The sequence below is a fragment of the Trachypithecus francoisi genome, unplaced genomic scaffold (genome assembly GCF_009764315.1).
Source record: "Trachypithecus francoisi isolate TF-2019V2 unplaced genomic scaffold, Tfra_2.0 Lachesis_group20, whole genome shotgun sequence".
Classification (NCBI taxonomy): domain Eukaryota; kingdom Metazoa; phylum Chordata; class Mammalia; order Primates; family Cercopithecidae; genus Trachypithecus; species Trachypithecus francoisi.
This window is the reverse complement of record NW_022681466.1, coordinates 12,286,742-12,305,224: the sequence shown is the minus strand read 5'-3', so window position 1 is coordinate 12,305,224 and position 18,483 is coordinate 12,286,742. Positions and strand designations below refer to the sequence as shown.

At 54.3% G+C, this 18,483-nt stretch overlaps 1 protein-coding gene across 5 annotated transcripts in view; it reads right to left on the bottom strand.

Annotated features, from left to right (window-relative positions):
• The window catches only part of RPTOR (regulatory associated protein of MTOR complex 1), a 418,953-nt gene that overhangs the window by 110,278 nt on the left and 290,192 nt on the right, over window positions 1-18,483 (bottom strand). For all 5 annotated transcript variants that reach the window (XM_033182532.1, XM_033182531.1, XM_033182533.1 and 2 more), the window contains 2 exons: window positions 16,197-16,272; window positions 6,856-6,957 (listed from right to left, as the gene is read on the bottom strand). In XM_033182532.1, coding sequence (XP_033038423.1) covers window positions 6,856-6,957; window positions 16,197-16,272 — 178 coding nt within the window. The remainder of the gene's footprint in view (window positions 1-6,855; window positions 6,958-16,196; window positions 16,273-18,483) is intronic.

Below are 18,483 nucleotides of genomic sequence, written 5' to 3'. Positions count from 1 at the left end.
CCTGAACACACAGACCCTGGGAGGCCCTGACCTGGCCTCACTGGAGGCCTCGGAGATTTTCCCTCCCTGCAGGAGAAGATGCACAGGACACAGCTGGGCAGCAGGTGCTGGAGGTGACGAGAGGGGGTTACTGCATTGCAGGTAGAGAGGCTGGAAGAGCTCAGGTGTCTGAGGATGCACAGGCCACCAGTATGACTGAGGTCAGTGACAGGGAAGGGGGTCGGATCAGGAAAGGCCCCGCAGACAGTGTGCAGAGAGGTCAGTTTGTCTTGAGATCCAGAAGCCACTGACCAATGTTAAGCAGCAGTGACTGGTCCAGTGTGCTCGCTTTGGGGACAGGCCTGGCAAGAGGCTGGAAGTGGGGGAGGTCAGTAGAAGCGGGTGGGCTTGACCAGGGTGCTGACACGGAGATGGGGAGGAAGAGACTGTAGCGCTGGCCAGAGGCTGAGAGAAGAAGGGGTGAAGGAAAGCAAACTCTAGAAGAGAGGGTTTGGGATGAGTTTGGAAACCCTCAAGAGAGGTAGGGAAAAGGGACAAGGAGGCCAGTGAGGGTAGAGGACAGGGAGGAGTTGAGAGCAGATGGCGGCCATTGGGGTTACACTCCTGGGGGTCAGCCAGCACGACTTCCACGGAGGAGCCACCGAGTCAGGAGGATGGGCCCTGGAGGGCCGTGGACAGGGAGGAGCTTCCCTGTGGCGGGAGAACAGCGCTGGCAGGGGGACAGGGAAGGTCACAGGTGGCAGCAAGAGGAGGGGGCTAGCCAGGCTGGAGGGGCAGCAGACAGGGTGCGGGGGATCCCGGCATGTCCAGCCTTGGGGGCAGAGAAAGAGCAATGGGAACGCGGCCTCACTTCCCTTCTATGTGCCTGGAGCCAGCTCCCACGCCGGGTTCACCATGGACGCAGGAGTGGCAGGTTTCCCATGCTGGCGATGCTGAGAGTCTCTGATTAAGAGGCTGGGAAAGGAACATGGGACTGCTCGCGGGATATGTGAACTGGAACCGGATCCCTTTCCCATGCTGAACCTGGGGGATGTCGCATGCCACTGTTGCCTGGAACTCAGGTTGGATGGGCCAGTCGGTAGAAAAGCACGGGCTCTGGGGCCGGCTAACCTGATGTTAACCCTGCCTCCATCTCTGCCCAATTATTGGCTTAAATTCCTAACTTTGGGAAACTTCAATATCGTTATCAAGAAAAACGGAGACAACAGTACTTGACTTGGGCTTATTCTCAAAGTTCAGTGAGACAGAGTCCGCAAAGCGTCTAGCACAAAGCTGTGTGCACCAGGGTGCCCAGCGGATGTAAAGTCACCATCGTAGCATCTGGCTTCCGGATGTCTCCACCATCCAGGGTTTTGAGGACTGACTCTTTGTGTGTAGGGGCACTAGGCTGCCTGAGGCTCAAGTTTCTAGATGACCCAGGGAGAGGAGAGGAGGCAGGTCTCGCCATGGCTGCCATCATCAGAAATCAAAGGCATCATCAGATCTAAAGCTTACAAAGATTGTTTTCTGATTCTCTTTGTTATTTCCAACACTGTAAATAGGGTCAAGCCTCAGTTTCTAAGGTCAATAGTGGCAGAGCAAATGGAAGAAGTGGCAGGACGGGGCGAAGAGGTCTCATCAGGACCAGTTCCTGTTACTGTTTTACCAGAACACCAGCCTGGCACTAGAGGTCTCCTTAGAATGTGCTCCTTACAAACAACAGAAGCAAACGGGACGCTGGTTCACAATCACTGCCGCGACGTGGTCCTGAGTGTCGCACCGTAGGAGCTGCAGGTGCTGAAGAAACACCCGCCGGGGCCTTGGTGGCCCAGCTGCCTGCGAGTCAGCGTCAGAGGTCTGCGGGCAGCACCGGGATTTGATGCTGCAATTATTTCATTTGCAAAGAAACATCGTCAATAAAGAGTATTGGGGGAAACGTGAAGTATTGTTTTTTTTTTTTTTCAAACATTACATCATCTTCCTGCCACCTTTTGTTGATTTACATTTTTTAAAAACTGAAGCCAACATAAAGCAAAGTTATTTTTAAAATAGGATTGGCTTTTAGGAAAACAAGCCAATGTTGTTTTTGTACTTAAAAACAACAAAAACAAAAATCTCCTGTTTTGGACCATCCCAGGATCTATGGAAATTACAGAAGTAAATGATGGTGAGCTGAGTGACTTACTGAGATTAATTTTCCACCTGTGGTAACCCAAACTAAAGATTAACCATGGTGGCCAGCATGGTGGCTCACGCCTGTAATCCAAACACTTTGGAAGGCTGAGGCTGGAGGATTGCTGGAGGCCCGGAGGTCGAGACCAGCCTGGCCAACATAGTGAAACCCTGTCTCTACAAAAAATACAAAAATGAGCCGGGCGTGGTGGCGCATGCGTGCAGTTCCAGCTACTCAGGAGGGTGAGTCAGGAGGGTGGCTTGACCCCAGGAGCTGGAAGCCGCAGTGAGCTATGGTCACACCACTGCAATCCAGCTGAGGTGACCAAATTAAAACAGAATTGCTAAGGCTGTCAGATTTCATTGGCCTTGTACACAAACAGAGTGCTCAGACAGACATACCGGAAGAGCTGCTTCATGAGAAAAGATTCTCCAGTTCCAGCCCTGGAATGACGGGTGCTGCAGGCCAGGGTGCCTGATGAATGGGGCAGTTTTGGAGTCCCCAATGTATATGGTATGTATACTATCACTCTAGTTTGTCATTCTGCTGTCACTTCATAACGATCCTGTAGTTTCAGACCCCACATTCTATTTGTAAAAAAAAAGATGCACGGAGAGAGAGCAACTAGACTTCCTAAATGAAATGCTCACACTGATTTGTGACATCTAGGAAAAGGGACTAAAACTTCATCCTATAAAACCACTCTTGGCCAGGCGCAGTGGTGCACACCTGTAATCCCAGCTACTCAGGAGGCTGAGGCACAAGAATCACTTTTAACCCAGGAGGTGGAGGCAGCAGTGAGTGGAGATCGCCCATCAGCAGCGGACTGGATGAGGAAACTGCAGCATCTATGCATCATGGACTACTACTCAGCCAGAAAAAGAACGGAATCATGTCTGTTACATCCACGTGGGTGAAACAGGAGGCCACCACGCTCAGTGGAATAACTCAAAAACCAACTGCCGCATGTTCTCATGTAGAAGTGAGTGGGAGCTAAACGACGGGCCCACAGGGACACACAGGTGGAATAACAGGCACTGGAGACTCCAAAAGGTGTGAGGGGCTGAGAAATGACCTATGGGGTACACTGTCTACTACGTGGGTAGCAGGTTCACACAAAGCCTAGACCTCACCACTACGCAGTGCGCGCATACAAGAAACCTGCACCCGTATCCCCTGGATCTATTTAACAGAAAAAGGGCCAAGCAAATAAATGAACACGTAAATATCACCGTCACCTTTTTCCTGAAAAAGAAAGAAGAAAAGTCTCTTTCTCTCTTCTCTTCCGTAACCTAGGTGTTCTTCATTCCCCTGCCTGGGCTTCCTGAGCCACCTGTGGGGGTGCACAAAGCAATGAGTTCCAGGCGAGCCACTGCAGACAGAGGGCAGACGCATCCCACAGGCCATGAGAGTCCAGAGCTCCTCGTGAGAAGATGGCATCCAAGAGACACCATCAAATCAAGGGAGTGGGCAAAACAGCAGTTTTTTTTAAACATTGTATCTTCCTTCTTGTTCCTCTGTTGATTTATATTTTTTAAAAGGCAGAGAGGATACTGAGGCCGGAAAGCAGGAAAGGCCTGTTCCACACTCACATTTACAGGAGGGGCTGCGACTCAGCCGGGCCTGATGAGACACCGCGCGTGACCCTGGAGGGTCGTCAGCCACTGCCTCTGGCTCAGGGATGAAGTGGCAGGGATTCGGAAAACCAGGAAGTGTGTAGGAAAATTCCCTTTCCGTTATGTTTTTTTTTTTTTTTTTGAGACGGAGTCTCGCTCTGTCCCCCGGGCTGGAGTGCAGTGGCCGGATCTCAGCTCACTGCAAGCTCCGCCCCCCGGGTTTACGCCATTCTCCTGCCTCAGCCTCCCGAGTAGCTGGGACTACAGGCGCCCGCCACCTCGCCCGGCTAGTTTTTTGTAGTTTTTAGTAGAGACGGGGTTTCACCATGTTAGCCAGGATGGTCTCGATCTCCTGACCTCGTGATCCGCCCGTCTCGGCCTCCCAAAGTGCTGGGATTACAGGCTTGAGCCACTGCGCCCGGCCAAGTAATGTTTTCTGACTTGTCAAGGCACTAGAAAATAACTTAAGGATTACAGGGTTCCAGACTCCGGCAAAAATAAAGGCTCTTAAGAGAAAGAGTGGGGAAGTGAGCCGAGTTAATGAGAAACAAGCCAGCCCTGGGGGATACGTCAAATGAAGCCGATACCCCATCACACTTCATCTTTCCCTACTTTCTCATTAAGTGTAGGTCCGCCCATTGATCCCGGCTGGGCACAGCCAGGAGACAGACCCTCCAGGAGGAGGAGGAACCTGCTGCTCACATCTGCTGGAAAACCACGCGGGAAATGCCCCATGCCCCATGCTCCGACCGGGGCTGTCTTCACGTACGTCACCATCGGAAAGCTGTCTCCAGCAGGTCTTCTCCTTCCTTCAGCGAGTGTGGGTGGCCAAGGGGACATTGAAAGAAATCAACAGAAGGCCATTTACAAAAAGATTATTTGCCAGACCCCAAAAAACTGGATTAAACGTGCTTGGCATCAGGCCCTGCTTTGGAGAGGGCCGACTTTACTCCGTCACACTGTTCAAATAGTAGGAAGGTCAGCAGGAGAGCCAGTGTCTTCTGAGGGACATCTTGGTGACCCAGGTGACCAACAGGAGCTGTGGGGCCCAGCATGGGCAACCCATGGTGCGACTACCACCGGTCATCCATGGCCCACACAGCCAGCCACCTTATGCACTCACGGGAAGGGAAAACGCAGGCTTCTGTCAAATGTTTGGTTGTGTTGCTGCTATCACTGCCTGTTCTTGGTTTTGAACATGAGCCAGTTTATTTGTTTACACCTCACTCTGCAAACTCAGGAGTCTTAAATGAATCTAGGTACATACAGGAAGAACAGTCATAATGTCTATATCCTTTTTACAATGCCCAAAAAGCAGTCGTCATAATGTAGCAACAGCAGCTGAAATACATACTGTGAAATGTGGTACAATGTTGTTTTATTTCGTAGAGATGGAGTCTCCCTATGTTGCCCGGGCTGGTCTTGAACTCCTGGGCTCAAGGGATCCTCCCCAGCCTTGGCCTACCGAGGAGCCGGGACCATGACACCACGGCAGCCGGCTGGCACACTCGTTCTTTGCTGCCCTCCTGAGACAATGCCAGCGAGGACAGGCCGGCGGTAACGTCTTCAGCACATCCACGTGCACTGTTCCTTCTTCCAACTTCTCTTTCGCTGGCTGAGATTCCTGGGGCAAAGTCCTGAAGGAGGTGAAGCCTCGGTCCTACAGTGCGCCTGTGACGCTGGCTGCCACGGCTGTAGCACAGACTGAACGGCGGAAGGGAAGGCTGCTGAGGCCATGGCTGGGATGGAGATAAACTGGCCCCAGTTTTCTAAATGATCTTTCAGAGGCGGGATGAACACCCGGCCTAGGGAAGATTGGTGTGCTGTCCGTCAGTGTGGTGAGCCGCCCTAACCGGAAGGTGTGAGCTTTGGAAGGAAGCAGGGCAGGTGAGGGGCGCCACTCACAGCCCTCTCCATGGAGGCACTGCCACCCAATCTGCTTTCTGGGAAGACGAGGACCCCACTTTGCCGACTGTCAGAACTCAGCACCGTACCGGAGGTGGGGCTCTTCCTGTGTGTGGGGAGCCCCTCAGCTTTAAACCAAAAAGGGCGGGGCCTGCTCATTCCCTGCCTGCTGCTGGGCAGCCCCTGTGCACGGCCATGCACAGCTTCTCGCCAAAGTCCAACCGCACCACACCAATCACAAAAACACTTTTCCAGCTTTTAAAGTGAGTTCTTAGACCTTGATATCTACACTGACCAGTGGATTTTAAACTCCTTTGACTCTGACCCAGCCCACACACCTCCCCACAAACACACATTCACTGAAACAAAAGTTCTGTGGAATCTTTCTAACTTCACTACCTGTGACGAACTCTTCAGTTTCCGTGGCCTCCCAACCTGTCTGTGACCAAAAACCAGCCAGCAGGACCCACCACGCTGACCTCCCAACCCATAAACCGGTCACGGTCTGCATGTGAAGGGCACTGACACAACACAGGCCCTGTGGGCGCCGGCATCGGAAGGGCGGGCCCCAAAAGGGCCTATTTGTTACAGCAGCCGTGACAGCCCCACGTAAGGGAAGGGCTGCCGGCTTCTGGGTCTGTGAGCCTCACGACATAGCCTACAGGGCTGGGCTACAAAGCCCGCTCCACCCACTCCCACCGGTCAGCATCTGCTCAGCCTCCTCCCTCCTCTCCCAGGATTCACTGCCAGCTCCTGTCCTTTCCAAGAGAAGGAGGCAGTGGTGTTGAGAGCCTGCTCTGAAGCGAAGCCCATCTGTAGCAGAATCTCAGCAATTCCTAAAGTGGAAATGGGAGCCAGGGGAGAGGGGGATGGTGGACGGGCTGACGACTCCCCAGTCCCAAAGTGACACTTAACTGAGGGTGGAGGAGGGAAATCAATGGCTTCAGAGGAAACCCTTTAAGAATGAATGTACGATCAGCCTAGTGACTCCTGATTGGATCTGTGCGATCCGTTCACCCAAATGCCACCTGACCCACGTGCCATCATCTTCGGGGCAGAGGCGCTAGGATGTCACCGACCCACAGGGCTCGGTGAGAGAGAAGGCACTCCTGGGGGCTGTGCAGGCATCTGGTTTCCTTCCTGTGGGACCTCGGCAGTCTGGCCCGGTCTGAAGAAACTCACCTGCAGGACGATGGGCAGCTGTTCTGGTGGGTTCCGGTTCTCCACGCCCATGGTGAGCCACACCTGGAAAGCAGTCAGCTGCTCGGCGAAGAACGGGCTGTGCTGCAGGGCAAGCAGAGAAGGTGCTCGTTAGGGCCACGTTCCCAGACAGCCTGGTCTTGCCCACCCCTGCCACCTGCCGAGCATCCAAACCTTCACGAAGGGCCCACCCCGCAGGGCTGTGAGGATGCCGGGCATCTGAGAAGCGGGCGCTCTGGGCACGCCACAGAGGGAGAGTCTGCGGGGTGTGCAAAGGGACCAGAGACAGGCAGGAGAAGGGAGCAGCTGAGGATGACTCCAAGGTTTGGCAGGGGCACCGAGCTGCGGCTGCAAGAGGAGCGTGCTGGGAACCAGCCGTGGACACGTGGTGCTCACGGCAGTGGCTGGACAGGGGAGTGAAGACACCGGGGCAGAGGACCCCACGAGCGTGTGGATCAGCAGGCAGGTCTGGCTGGGGACACGCTCAGGAGTCATGGCGTGTGAATCTTTTTTAAGTTAAGTGAGAAAGGAAAGGGACCCAGGACGGAGCCTCTGCTATGGAGACCAAGGAGACGAGCTGGGGCCACAGAGGGGCCGGTGAGAGCCCAGCCGTGGAGGGAAAGCAGAGCTCAAAGGTCTGGACGCCAGGGAGCAACATCCAGGGCAGAGCCACAAACCAGCCCTGGGCCAGGCGAGATGGGGAGGAGAGCTGACTGGGCCCTGGATCAGCAGCGAGAACGCTCTGGAGTTGAGCAAAAGCGTAGCCAGAGTGGGTTTGAGACAGGGGTGAATTTGGTTTTGGGTGCAGAGGGGAAGAAGAGAGACAGGTAGTGGCTGGAGAGGGACGTAGGGTCAGGAAATGCTTTCTGTAGATGTGGACTAATGGGCACAGGACGCTGGTGAGAAAGACCCAGCTGGGGCACGGAGGGTGGGGAGAGGCTGCCGGAGGGCTTCCTCGGGCTGGCTGGGGGACAAGACTGGATGCACAGGCTGGGCTGGCAGAGCAGGGCCACTCCCCAGGGGAACCAGGCAGGGGCAAAGCAAGGGGGCCCAGATGCAGAGAAGTTGGGGGAAGGCGGGAGGACCCGGCAGAGGCGCTCACGCAACCGCTGCTTGTTTCCTCAGCGAAATGGGAAACGAGGGTGCTCTCTGGAGTGAGGGTGGGAGAAGCGGTTGCAGCTGGACAGGGGAGGCATGCAGGTGAGGGAGACCAAAAAAATGCGTGGGGTCAGAATGTCAGGCAGCAGCAGGGCCCCATGAGGGGGTGACACAAGCTCTCTGTGGGCCACGCCAGGTGGGCCTGGGCTCCCGGTTAGCCCAGCCATGTGCGTGCAGGCACAGAGTGGAGGGGGATTCGCTTGGGTGCCGTGGAGCAGGTGGGCAGCAGGGTTGCTGGGCCCGCGGCTGGAGAGTGTGAAGGCCGCAGGGGAGGCTGCCGTCGGAAGGTCTGGGAACTGAGCGGCCAGGCCGGAGCAGTCCGGCCTGATTCCCTCCACTTAACACACAGCTCTGCCTTCCCCGAGCCCCAGGCACAAAGAATTAAAAAAACAAAAACAATACAAAAAAACCAACCCAACTACCAGCCTCTCTCTCCCATCCACTATCCTCTCTTCCCTATGTTGTTTGATTTTGCTCAGGGGGGAGGTGGGTGGCTGCAGTTGGAGGTGCGTGTCCCTGCGAGAGGAGGTCGGGAGGAACCCTCCCTCCGCTCATCTGGCCAGGGCCGGCTGTGCCCCTGGGTGCCAGTGAATGTGGACACACGCGGACAGGCGAATGCCAGGAGCAGGGCAGGGTGCCTCCGTGAGCCCAAGTCCAGGAGCGCTCTCGGCAGCCTCCACAGAGGAGCCTGGCGGGCAGAGTCCCCTGGCCCCACTTCAAAAGTCAGCCGAGAACATTCACTACGTAGGAATCTGTGCTCCTGTGCAGCCAGCTTACAGAAACTTAATCACAACTGGAGGGCAACCTGTGGAGTTGGCATGGAGCCCCCAAAGTGATTTTCCTGTTTTCAAGTGCGAATTATTCATAAATCGGTTAAAAAAAATCTCATTAGGTACCCCCTCCTCCACATCCCGTGAGAATGTCGTTCTCCTGAGTTAGAGAAGGCTTGAGTCTGTGAATGGAAGTCAGGTAATTCAGATAATTACACCTCTTCTTTCTTTCTTTCGCATTAGCTTTGCTGATTAGCTTTCGCATTAGCTTTTCATATCTTCCTCACTGCTGGAGTCACCACTCCATGCAGAAAGAGAAAAATTCCTGACTCTTCACCTCAAACTGACAAGAAAGGAAAAGCACACCTTTGCCCGGCGGGTGCGCGGTGAGGCCTGTGCAGCTCCCTAATGCCAAGGGGAGGCTGACAAATTAGAGCAACCGCCCGTGGAAGAGTGGCCAGCACTTTATATGATGTTCCGGAAAACATGTCGAGAGCGGCCCGTGTCTCCACCCAAGATTCACAGGGCTGATGTTTTGGGCCAAATCTCTGAGATTTCCTCTACCCCATGAAGAGCTCCTGAGCTGGCCCCGTGTGCAGGGGAGCAGAGCTCATTCAGCGGGACAGAGAGCTCACAGGTCGCTCTGGGCTGCGTGTCTGGGTTGCCTGGCCACAACCACACACCTGGCTCTCCCAGGGCTATTCTGATGCCAGGAGTTTTGCTCTGTTGTCAGCCTGTGTGCCAGGCAGTTTGGCATATTCTAAAAACAGGGGCAGCAGACCGAAAATGGGAAGGCCGGCTGAGAGGCTGAGAGCCTCTGAGTCGCACCTAAGTGGAGCCAGTCCGGCCGGACTCCTGCTACCATCAACCTGAGCATACCTGCCGCCTTTCTCGCCATCCAGACATTCCGAGACGGCTGCTCTCCGTCCCGACAGTGGCACAATCCATTTGCCACTTACAATGAGCTTGCTGCTTAAAGAGGGTAACAGTTCACTGCCGAGGGGACATTCTGCCCCTCTGTACGGCTCTGTAGGGACAGTCTACCCCCCGTACAGCTGCTCAGTTTGCAGAAGGGTTCCCTTTAATACCCCCAAGAAAGTCAATTAGCCCGAGCTTTGTGCTGCAGGGGAATCGTGCTGGCTTCTCCTCCTATCCCAATAAAGCATTTTTTTTTTTTTTTTTTTTTTGAGACAGAGTCTCACTCTGTTGCCCAGGCTGGAGTGCAGTGGCACGATCTTGGCTCACTGCAACCTCTACCCCTGGGTTCAAGCAATTCTCCTGCCTCAGTCTCTGAAAAACCTCAATCTTGGTAGGGTTCTTCATCACTGTTAATAGAGAAAAATCAGAAAGTGAAATTTTAAACGATACCATTTACAACCACGTTGAGGGAGGAGAAGGCTCCATATTATACAGGTGGTGACTTCTCCCAAATCAATCTGTAGATTAATTGTAATCTCAATGAAAATCCAGCAGGTTCTTTGCAGAAATTAACATACTGATTGTAAAATTCACATGGAAATGCAAAGGACCAAAAGTAACTGAGGCAACTTTGGGAAAAAAATGAAGTTGTGGGACTTAGTCTACCAGCTTAGAAACTGTCATGTGGAGCTTGTCATTACAACTGCATGGTCCTGGTGCAAGGAACGAGTGAGCAAAGGGACAAATGAGGGAACAGAGGCAGCCATGTGGACATGATCCTCGGTGCAGAGGAGGGAACAGAGGCAGCCACGTGGACACAGTCCTCAGTGCAAAGGAGGGAACAGAGGGAGCCATGTGGACACAGTCCTCAGTGCAAAGGAGGGAACAGAGACAGTCACGTGGACACAGTCCTCAGTGCAAAGGAGGGAACAGAGGGAGTCATGTGGACACAGTCCTCAGTGCAAAGGAGGGAACAGAGACAGTCACGTGGACACAGTCCTCAGTGCAAAGGAGGGAACAGAGGGAGCCACGTGGACACAGTCCTCAGTGCAAACCCCATCAGTAAGCCAAGCACTCATGGGGGATGTGAACTGTGAGCAGATGCAGGTCCAGACGTGAAGGGAAACATACAGGTGCTAGCTCAAAGAGCATAGCGTCTGCTCAGAATGCTCATCGTAGAGGAAGTAAAGGTTTCATAAAACAGGATATCAAAAGCCCAAACCATAAAGGACAAAAATTTGACTAATTAGATTTTGTTAAAATAAGGACATTCTGTTCATCAAGAAAAAACGTTTAAAAAGTGAAACTCCACAGAGCAAAAAAGTTATCTGTGATACGTGACAAATGACTTGTATCTGGAATAGACACAGAACCACTACGAATTGGTAACAGATAACACACAAGAAAAACGGTGAAAAGTCAAAACAATTTACAAAAGAAGATATTCGAATGGCCAATAAAAATATGAAACAATGCTCTATTAACCATCAGGGAAATACACGATTCGTTCTTAAGGAAATACCTTTTCATACTGAACCATAATAGCCAAATAAATAAATAGCAGCTAAAACTCTCGAATGCTGCAGGCAGGAGTGTAAACTGACTCAGCCACTTTGCAGAGCGCTCTGGCAGCATCTGTTGAAGCTGAATATGGGCAAATCCTGGGACCCCGAAGGATCACTCCGAGAAACGTGCAGGAGGGAGCAACCCCTGAACGGGAGGACAGCCAGGAAGGGGAGGCCTTGGCCTCAGGCACAAAATTGGCGCTAGCAGGTGAGGTACCAAAAAAACAAATCAGTAATGAAGACAAACGATATTTCAGTGCAATATTCACAAAGACACAAATTAATGCAAAAATCCATACTGAACAAGATATCAGCATTTCAAAGGGAGGACCAATATCACAGAATTTCCTTTTGTCTCAGGCTCTGATGTGACAGTCTGGCTCTAGCCAGCACTGCTAGTGAGGACTGAAAACTGAAAACGCCCAGTAGCCCTAGAAGGGACACATGAATGTTGGGACACCCGATGGTGTCCACCTCGCAGTGAGTGTGAGCTGCGGTGTAGTGAGAGTGAGTTGCAGTGTGGTGAGTGAGCTGTGGTGTGGTGAGTGTGAGCTGCGGCGTGTGAGCTGCAGTGTCGTTGAGTGTGAGCTGTGGTGCAGTGAGAGTGAGCTTCAGTGTCGTTGAGTGTGAGCTGTGGTGTCGTGTGAGCTGCGGTGCCGTGAGTGTGAGCTGCAGTGCCATGTGAGCTGCAGTGCCATGTGAGCTGCAGTGCCGTGAGAGCAGCAGTGCAGTGAGAGTGAGCCGTGGTGCTACGGTGCTGTGAGAGTGAGCTGCAGTGCCGTGAGTGTGAGCTGCAGTGCCATGTGAACTGCAATGCAGTATGAGCTGTGGTGCTGTGTGAACTGCAGTGCAGTGAGAGTGAGTTGCAGTGCAGTGTGAGCTGTGGTGCCGTGTTAGCTGTGGTGCAGTGACAGTTGCAGTGTAGTGAGAGTGAGCTGCAGTGCTGTGTGAGCTGCAGTGCGGTGTGAGCTGTGGTGCAGTGAGAGTGAGCTGCGGTGCTGTATGAGCTGTGGTGCGGTGTGAGCTGCGGTGCGGTGAGAGTGAGTTGTGGTGCGGTGAGTGTGAGCTGTGGTGCAGTGAGAGTGAGCTGCGGTGCTGTATGAGCTGCGGTGCGGTGTGAGCTACAGTGCGGTGAGAGTGAGCTGGAGTGCTGTATGAGCTGCGGTGCGGCATGAGCTGCAGTGCAGTGAGAGTGAGTTGCAGTGCGGTGAGTGTGAGCTGTGGTGCAGTGAGAGTGAACTGCAGTGCTGTATGAGCTGCGGTGTGGTGTGAGCTGTGGTGCAGTGAGAGTGAGCTGCAGTGCTGTATGAGCTGCGGTGCGGTGAGTGTGAGCTGCGGTGCAGTGAGAGTGAGCTGCAGTGCTGTATGAGCTGTGGTGTGGAGTGAGCTGCGGTGCAGTGAGAGTGAGCTGCAGTGCTGTATGAGCTGTGGTGTGGTGTGAGCTGCGGTGCAGTGAGTGTGAGCTGCGGTGCAGTATGAGCTGTGGTGTGGTGTGAGCTGCGGTGCAGTGAGTGTGAGCTGCAGTGCAGTGTGAGCTGCAGTGCGGTGAGAGTGAGCTGCGGTGCAGTGAGAGTGAGCTGCAGTGCTGTATGAGCTGTGGTGCGGTGAATGTGAGCTGTGGTGCAGTGAGAGTGAGCTGCGGTGCTGTATGAGCTGCGGTGCGGTGTGAGCTGCAGTGCGGTGACAGTGAGCTGGAGTGCTGTATGAGCTGCAGTGGGGTGTGAGCTGTGGTGCAGTGAGAGTGAGCTGCGGTGCTGTATGACCTGTGGTGCGGTGTGAGCTGCGGTGCGGTGAGAGTGAGCTGCGGTGCTGTATGAGCTGCGGTGCGGCATGAGCTGCAGTGCAGTGAGAGTGAGTTGCAGTGCGGTGAGTGTGAGCTGTGGTGCAGTGAGAGTGAACTGCAGTGCTGTATAAGCTGCGGTGCGGTGTGAGCTGTGGTGCAGTGAGAGTGAGCTGCAGTGCTGTATGAGCTGTGGTGCAGTGAGTGTGAGCTGCGGTGCAGTGAGAGTGAGCTGCAGTGCTGTATGAGCTGTGGTGCAGTGAGTGTGAGCTGCGGTGCAGTGAGAGTGAGCTGCAGTGCTGTATGAGCTGTGGTGTGGAGTGAGCTGCGGTGCAATGAGAGTGAGCTGCAGTGCTGTATGAGCTGTGGTGCGGTGTGAGCTGCGGTGCAGTGAGTGTGAGCTGCGGTGCGGTATGAGCTGTGGTGTGGTGTGAGCTGCGGTGCAGTGAGTGTGAGCTGCAGTGCAGTGTGAGCTGCAGTGCGGTGAGAGTGAGCTGTGGTGCTGTATGGGCTGTGGTGCGGTGTGAGCTGCGGTGCAGTGAGTGTGAACTGTGATGCTATATGAGCTGTGGTGCGGTGTAAGCTGCGGTGCAGTGAGTGTGAGCTGCAGTGCGGTGTGAGCTGCAGTGCGGTGAGAGTGAGCTGTGGTGCAGTGAGTGTGAGCTTACTCAAACAATGCTGAGTGACAGCGGGCAGGCACAGAGACTACACCCTGTGTGACTCCATGCATCCGAGCACAAAACTGGGCAGGAAAGTGGCCACTGCTGGGGAAGGGAGGAGCTAAGAGGGGCGCTGAGGAGGCTCATGGGTGCTGCTTGATTTGGGTGTGATTACACGAGTATGCTCAGCTTGAAACTTCACCAAGCTGTACATGTATGACGCATACACTTTTCTATATGTAAGTTATACCTCCAATCAGATAAAAACAAAAAGAACCTAGTGTGTGGTCCACGTCAGTTATCCCCGGCTTGTCCTGACACCCCAACATGGTGAAATCATTTCCAAATGCAGAATATTGATTCTAGTAGTTTAGCATAGATAGAGTAAAATCCTTGAAAAGATACTTGGCAAAGATACCTGGCACAGAAACCTAAGTATCCGTTTAGAAAGAACACACATGCAAATAGAAACTGCATTATTTTATAGAAAAGCAGATTGTCCTGATCTCTTAAAAGTACCGAGCGAAGTCACGCTCAGAGTACAGAAAGGCCAGTTTCCTAAAGGTTTCCAAATATCTGTTTGCGGCAACAGGCCCATAACTCTTCGGAAGAGCGCAGGCACTCAGGGGCCACTCTGGCAGGTGGAGGGTGGGCAGGCGGCATCTGTGAAGGTTTGCCACTCTGCAGGAGACCCTGTCATTGCTCCCAAGGTTTGTGGTCCAGCAGGGAGGGAGGGAAGGCCTTTGTCTAGAAGCCCAATGTTGATGCCAAACACATGGGGGAAGCTGGCTTCGGCCTCATGGTTTAAAATGCGGGGCGGTCTGCAATGCCCTTGAAAATGCATGAATTCAAAGACGGGGCAGAAGTAAGTGGTGGGCATGGGGTGCTCACTGTAAATTTCTTCCAGCTTTGCTGTAGGTTTGAAAATTTGCACAATCAAATGTTACCAAAAATCAAGCACTAAGGGGAGGGTAACAGAAGATTATAAAAGAGAAGAAAGCCCTCTGAAAAGGCCATGTTCCCACTCATCCCATCCGTGGGGGCAGGTCAAAATCATCTGAGGAGTGAGAACACCCCGCACAGGCACACCACACACCCCTCATGCACACCCACACACGCGTGCACACGCACGCACACCACACACCCCTCATGCACACCCACACACGCGTGCACACGCCACAGAGGCACCACACCCCTCATGCACACCCACACACGCGTGCACACGCACGCACACCACACCCCTCATGCACACCCACACACGCGTGCACACGCACGCACACCACACACACCTCATGCACACCCACACACGCGTGCACACGCACGCACACCCAGGCTCCTGACTGCGTGTGTTAGAAGCTTCCCCGACGGCTGTGAGGTGCACTAAAAGTTAAAAGTCTGGGCAGTGGACGGAACCCTTCCTGACCATCGATGCCTCTGTCCTGGGCTGGAAGGTGACGCTCTCGCATCAGTGACAGCCGGCTCTGGGACAGTGGACGGCATATGAATTCCCAAGGGCCCTGTGCTGGGCTCTGTCCAAAGCACTTTTCTTATATTAACTCACTTTGTCCTCCCAGCGCCCCTGGGGTTGGATACCACCGTAATCCCTCCCTTAAATGAGGAGACCATGACACAGGAGGCGACCAAACTTGCCCTTGGTGGCACAGCTAGGCTCCGTGGCTCTGAGGCCTGATGCGGTGGTGTCTCAGGCATGGCCCCAGTGGGAGGCGGCGATGCTGGTCCCCTCCGGCCTCTGCCCAGGCTGCTGCCCCCCCATCCCCGGCCTCCCCATGTCTACTGCACCTACTGATTCCTCCCCTGCATTCTGCGTGGATGTGAGAGGCTCCTCTTTCCTCACGGGTTTCTGGAGGGCAAGGCCTCTGTCTTATTTATCGATTTTCAGACTCGATGCCTCACATAAGGCAAGAGCTCATTAAGAAACCACGAGGGGGTCCAAGGGAGCTGCTGCGAAGGCCCAGGGCCACCCTCACTGGCAGGTGCTGTGACTAAACCAAGATTCCGCCCTGGGGTAGCTCAGCTCTCCAGCGCCCGTGCAGTGTGGCTGGGGGCAGAATGCCCCTCCAGGGCTCAGCACCAACCCTCTGTGGGGCACTGTCCCACAGGGCTGAGTCAGAGGACTGGGGGAAATCCACAATGCGTCTGTGGCGAAAAGGCTAGAAAGTGTAACACGATCACCACTCACAGGGAGTGAGTCTGCATTAAGAAGAGCAGATCTGTAATAGCAAAATTTAGAGATAAGATTGTTTTAAAAGTTCATTCTTTCAAAGTCTAACTTTAAACCCTGGTTGACTCGATGTTTTAAACTCTGGCAACTACATTTTTTCCAGGCAGGTAAAAAAAATCTCTGACACCCGAGAGTCCTGGGCACCACCCCCAGTCTGGGGACTTTGAAGTCCAGGTGCCCAGAGAAGCAGCTGCCACCGCGGATGCACAGCACACCCTTGGAGGGACTCACCCGAAACGCAGTGCCTTCCTCGATGATCGTTGGCAGCTGAGACAGACAGATGTCAACAGCCAGGTCCCAGGCTTGCCTGCGGAGAGAATAAAGGAACACCCACTGAGCATTATGGACGGGCTTCCACACGGGGCCACTTCACGGGGCACAGGAGGAGCCAGCTGAGTGTGGGCAGCAAGGGTCTGGGTAGAGGCCATGGCAGCTGGTGGGCAGCATGTTTACAGTCTCACTGCTATTCGGCTTTGGGCTGCAGAAGACGTCCGAGGGGAGGCCAGGGGAGAGCGCAGGCCGGGAACGCTGGTGCTGCCAGCATTCTCACCATTGTGTTTGTCACATATTTTTTCTTTAAAATAAAATGAGAAAAACGCCCAGGAAAAAGAAACGAATGCTTCCCATTTTCTGCTGTGGCTTCTGACTGTGACTTGAACCCAAGTAGCAGCAGCCCATGTGTTCCAAGCAGCTGCAGTTCCTGCACAGGCTCTGATGGGGCAGTGTCCTGGAGGGATGTGGGAGAGACACGGGGACGAGGCCAAAATGCCTCATTAGGAGGGGTGAGCGTGTAGTCAGGGAAAGCGGTCCTGGTAGTCAGGGCTGAGCTCTGTGCTATGATGGTGCCGTCGGGCCCATCCCTGTTCCTTCCCTGCCTCCCCTCCACTGCTCCCTGGTGTGGACGGCCACCTGCTCAGTCAGTCCCTGCCACCTCCCCGTGGGTCTCACCAGGCACCCTGCAGTCTGGGGTCTCCTCCCATGCATAGAGCTGCTCCCCGCAAGCCACAGTGGCTCCACAGACCAACCGGGTGATGTGCTTCCCCTGTCGAGACCCCTTGTCACCGTAACCGACCACTGTCCCTCTTGAGTTCTCCCTCTTGGACATTACGAGGCTTTCTCCTCCGGCCTCGCTCCCGTCACAGTGAACACGAGACAGCCTCCTCCCTGGGCTCCCGACCCCGTCCTTCAGGGCCGTGCTGCCGCAGCTTCCACAGCCCTCTCCTCGCCTGCTCTCAGCCTTGCCCAGGGCGCCCACTGCCACCTGCTCACTGACACCCCCAGACACTATTTAAAACAGCCTCACACCTCTCTCCAGAGCTCCACACCCCGATTCTATTGTAGGACCAGCCAGCAGTTTGAATTGGACCTAACACCTCCAGGTCAATTCCTGGGATTCCCAGGTGTAGGCAACAGCCTTACGGGGCACCTCCAGCCACCACCACCATCGCCACCTTCCTAATGTGGCCTTGCCAGAGTCTCGGCGTTGTCCTAACAGCCCCTCCCAATGGGCCCCTCTGCCGGCACCTCCGTCCAGGCCAGCTGCCCTGTGAGCTTTCTCGGAGGCTCTAACACGGCACCCCTAAGCCCTTCTGTGGCTCTGGCCTTCTCGTGGTACCCCAGGCCTGGCACAGCCCAGCACCTCCGCCATCTCCGGCCCTGTGGTGGGGGGACAGCAGCTGCCTCTGACTGACCCCTGCCTTGTGTCAGCTGCTCTACAAGAACACTGTGGGGGAGACATGATCATGAGACCATTTCATCCCAGAGAGACAGAGCCACGTGCCCAGGGCCCCAGAGCCACACGCTGAATTACAGACATCCCGCAGGTGCCCTGGCATCCAGCTGTACCCAACTTCTTTCCCAGGGCCAGGCACATAGCCGGCTTTCACTAAGCGTTGGCTAAATGAGTGGGGGCGAGCAGGAAAGCACCCTCTGTCCATGAGCAGACCCGTGTGAGTTTCGAAAAGGAGAGGGGGAAGAGAAGAAGGTCTGACCGCGAGCCACGAGCCTGGCCTCTGCTCCCAGCTCTGCTGCCCACGAGCTCCGGCCCAGGGAGCAGCTGACCTGCCTGCCGCCTTGTCCAGAGGATGAGGGCCTGGCCGGTGAGCCCATGTGGGAGGCCGCTTGGTGAAATTCAGCATGTGGCTCTGGGGCCTTGGACGCGTGGCTCTGTCTCTCTAGGATCTGTTTCACCGGACTCATGATCACGTCTCCCTCACGGGGTCCTTGTAGAGCGGCTGACACAAAGCAGGGCTCAGTGAGAGGCAGCTGCTGTCCCCCCACCACATCCAACATGAACTCTAAACTGGAAGTGAGTAATCACCTCACTCTCGGCACGGCCACAGAGCACAGTCTTGATTTCCATGGATACAGGTTGAATATATCTTTTCTAAAATGCCTGGGACCAGAAGTGTTTTGGATTTCTGATATTCTCAGGTTTTGGAATATTTGCATATACATAATGAGATCTCATGGGGACGGGACCCAAGTCCAAGAGCAAACTCCATTTATGTTTCATATA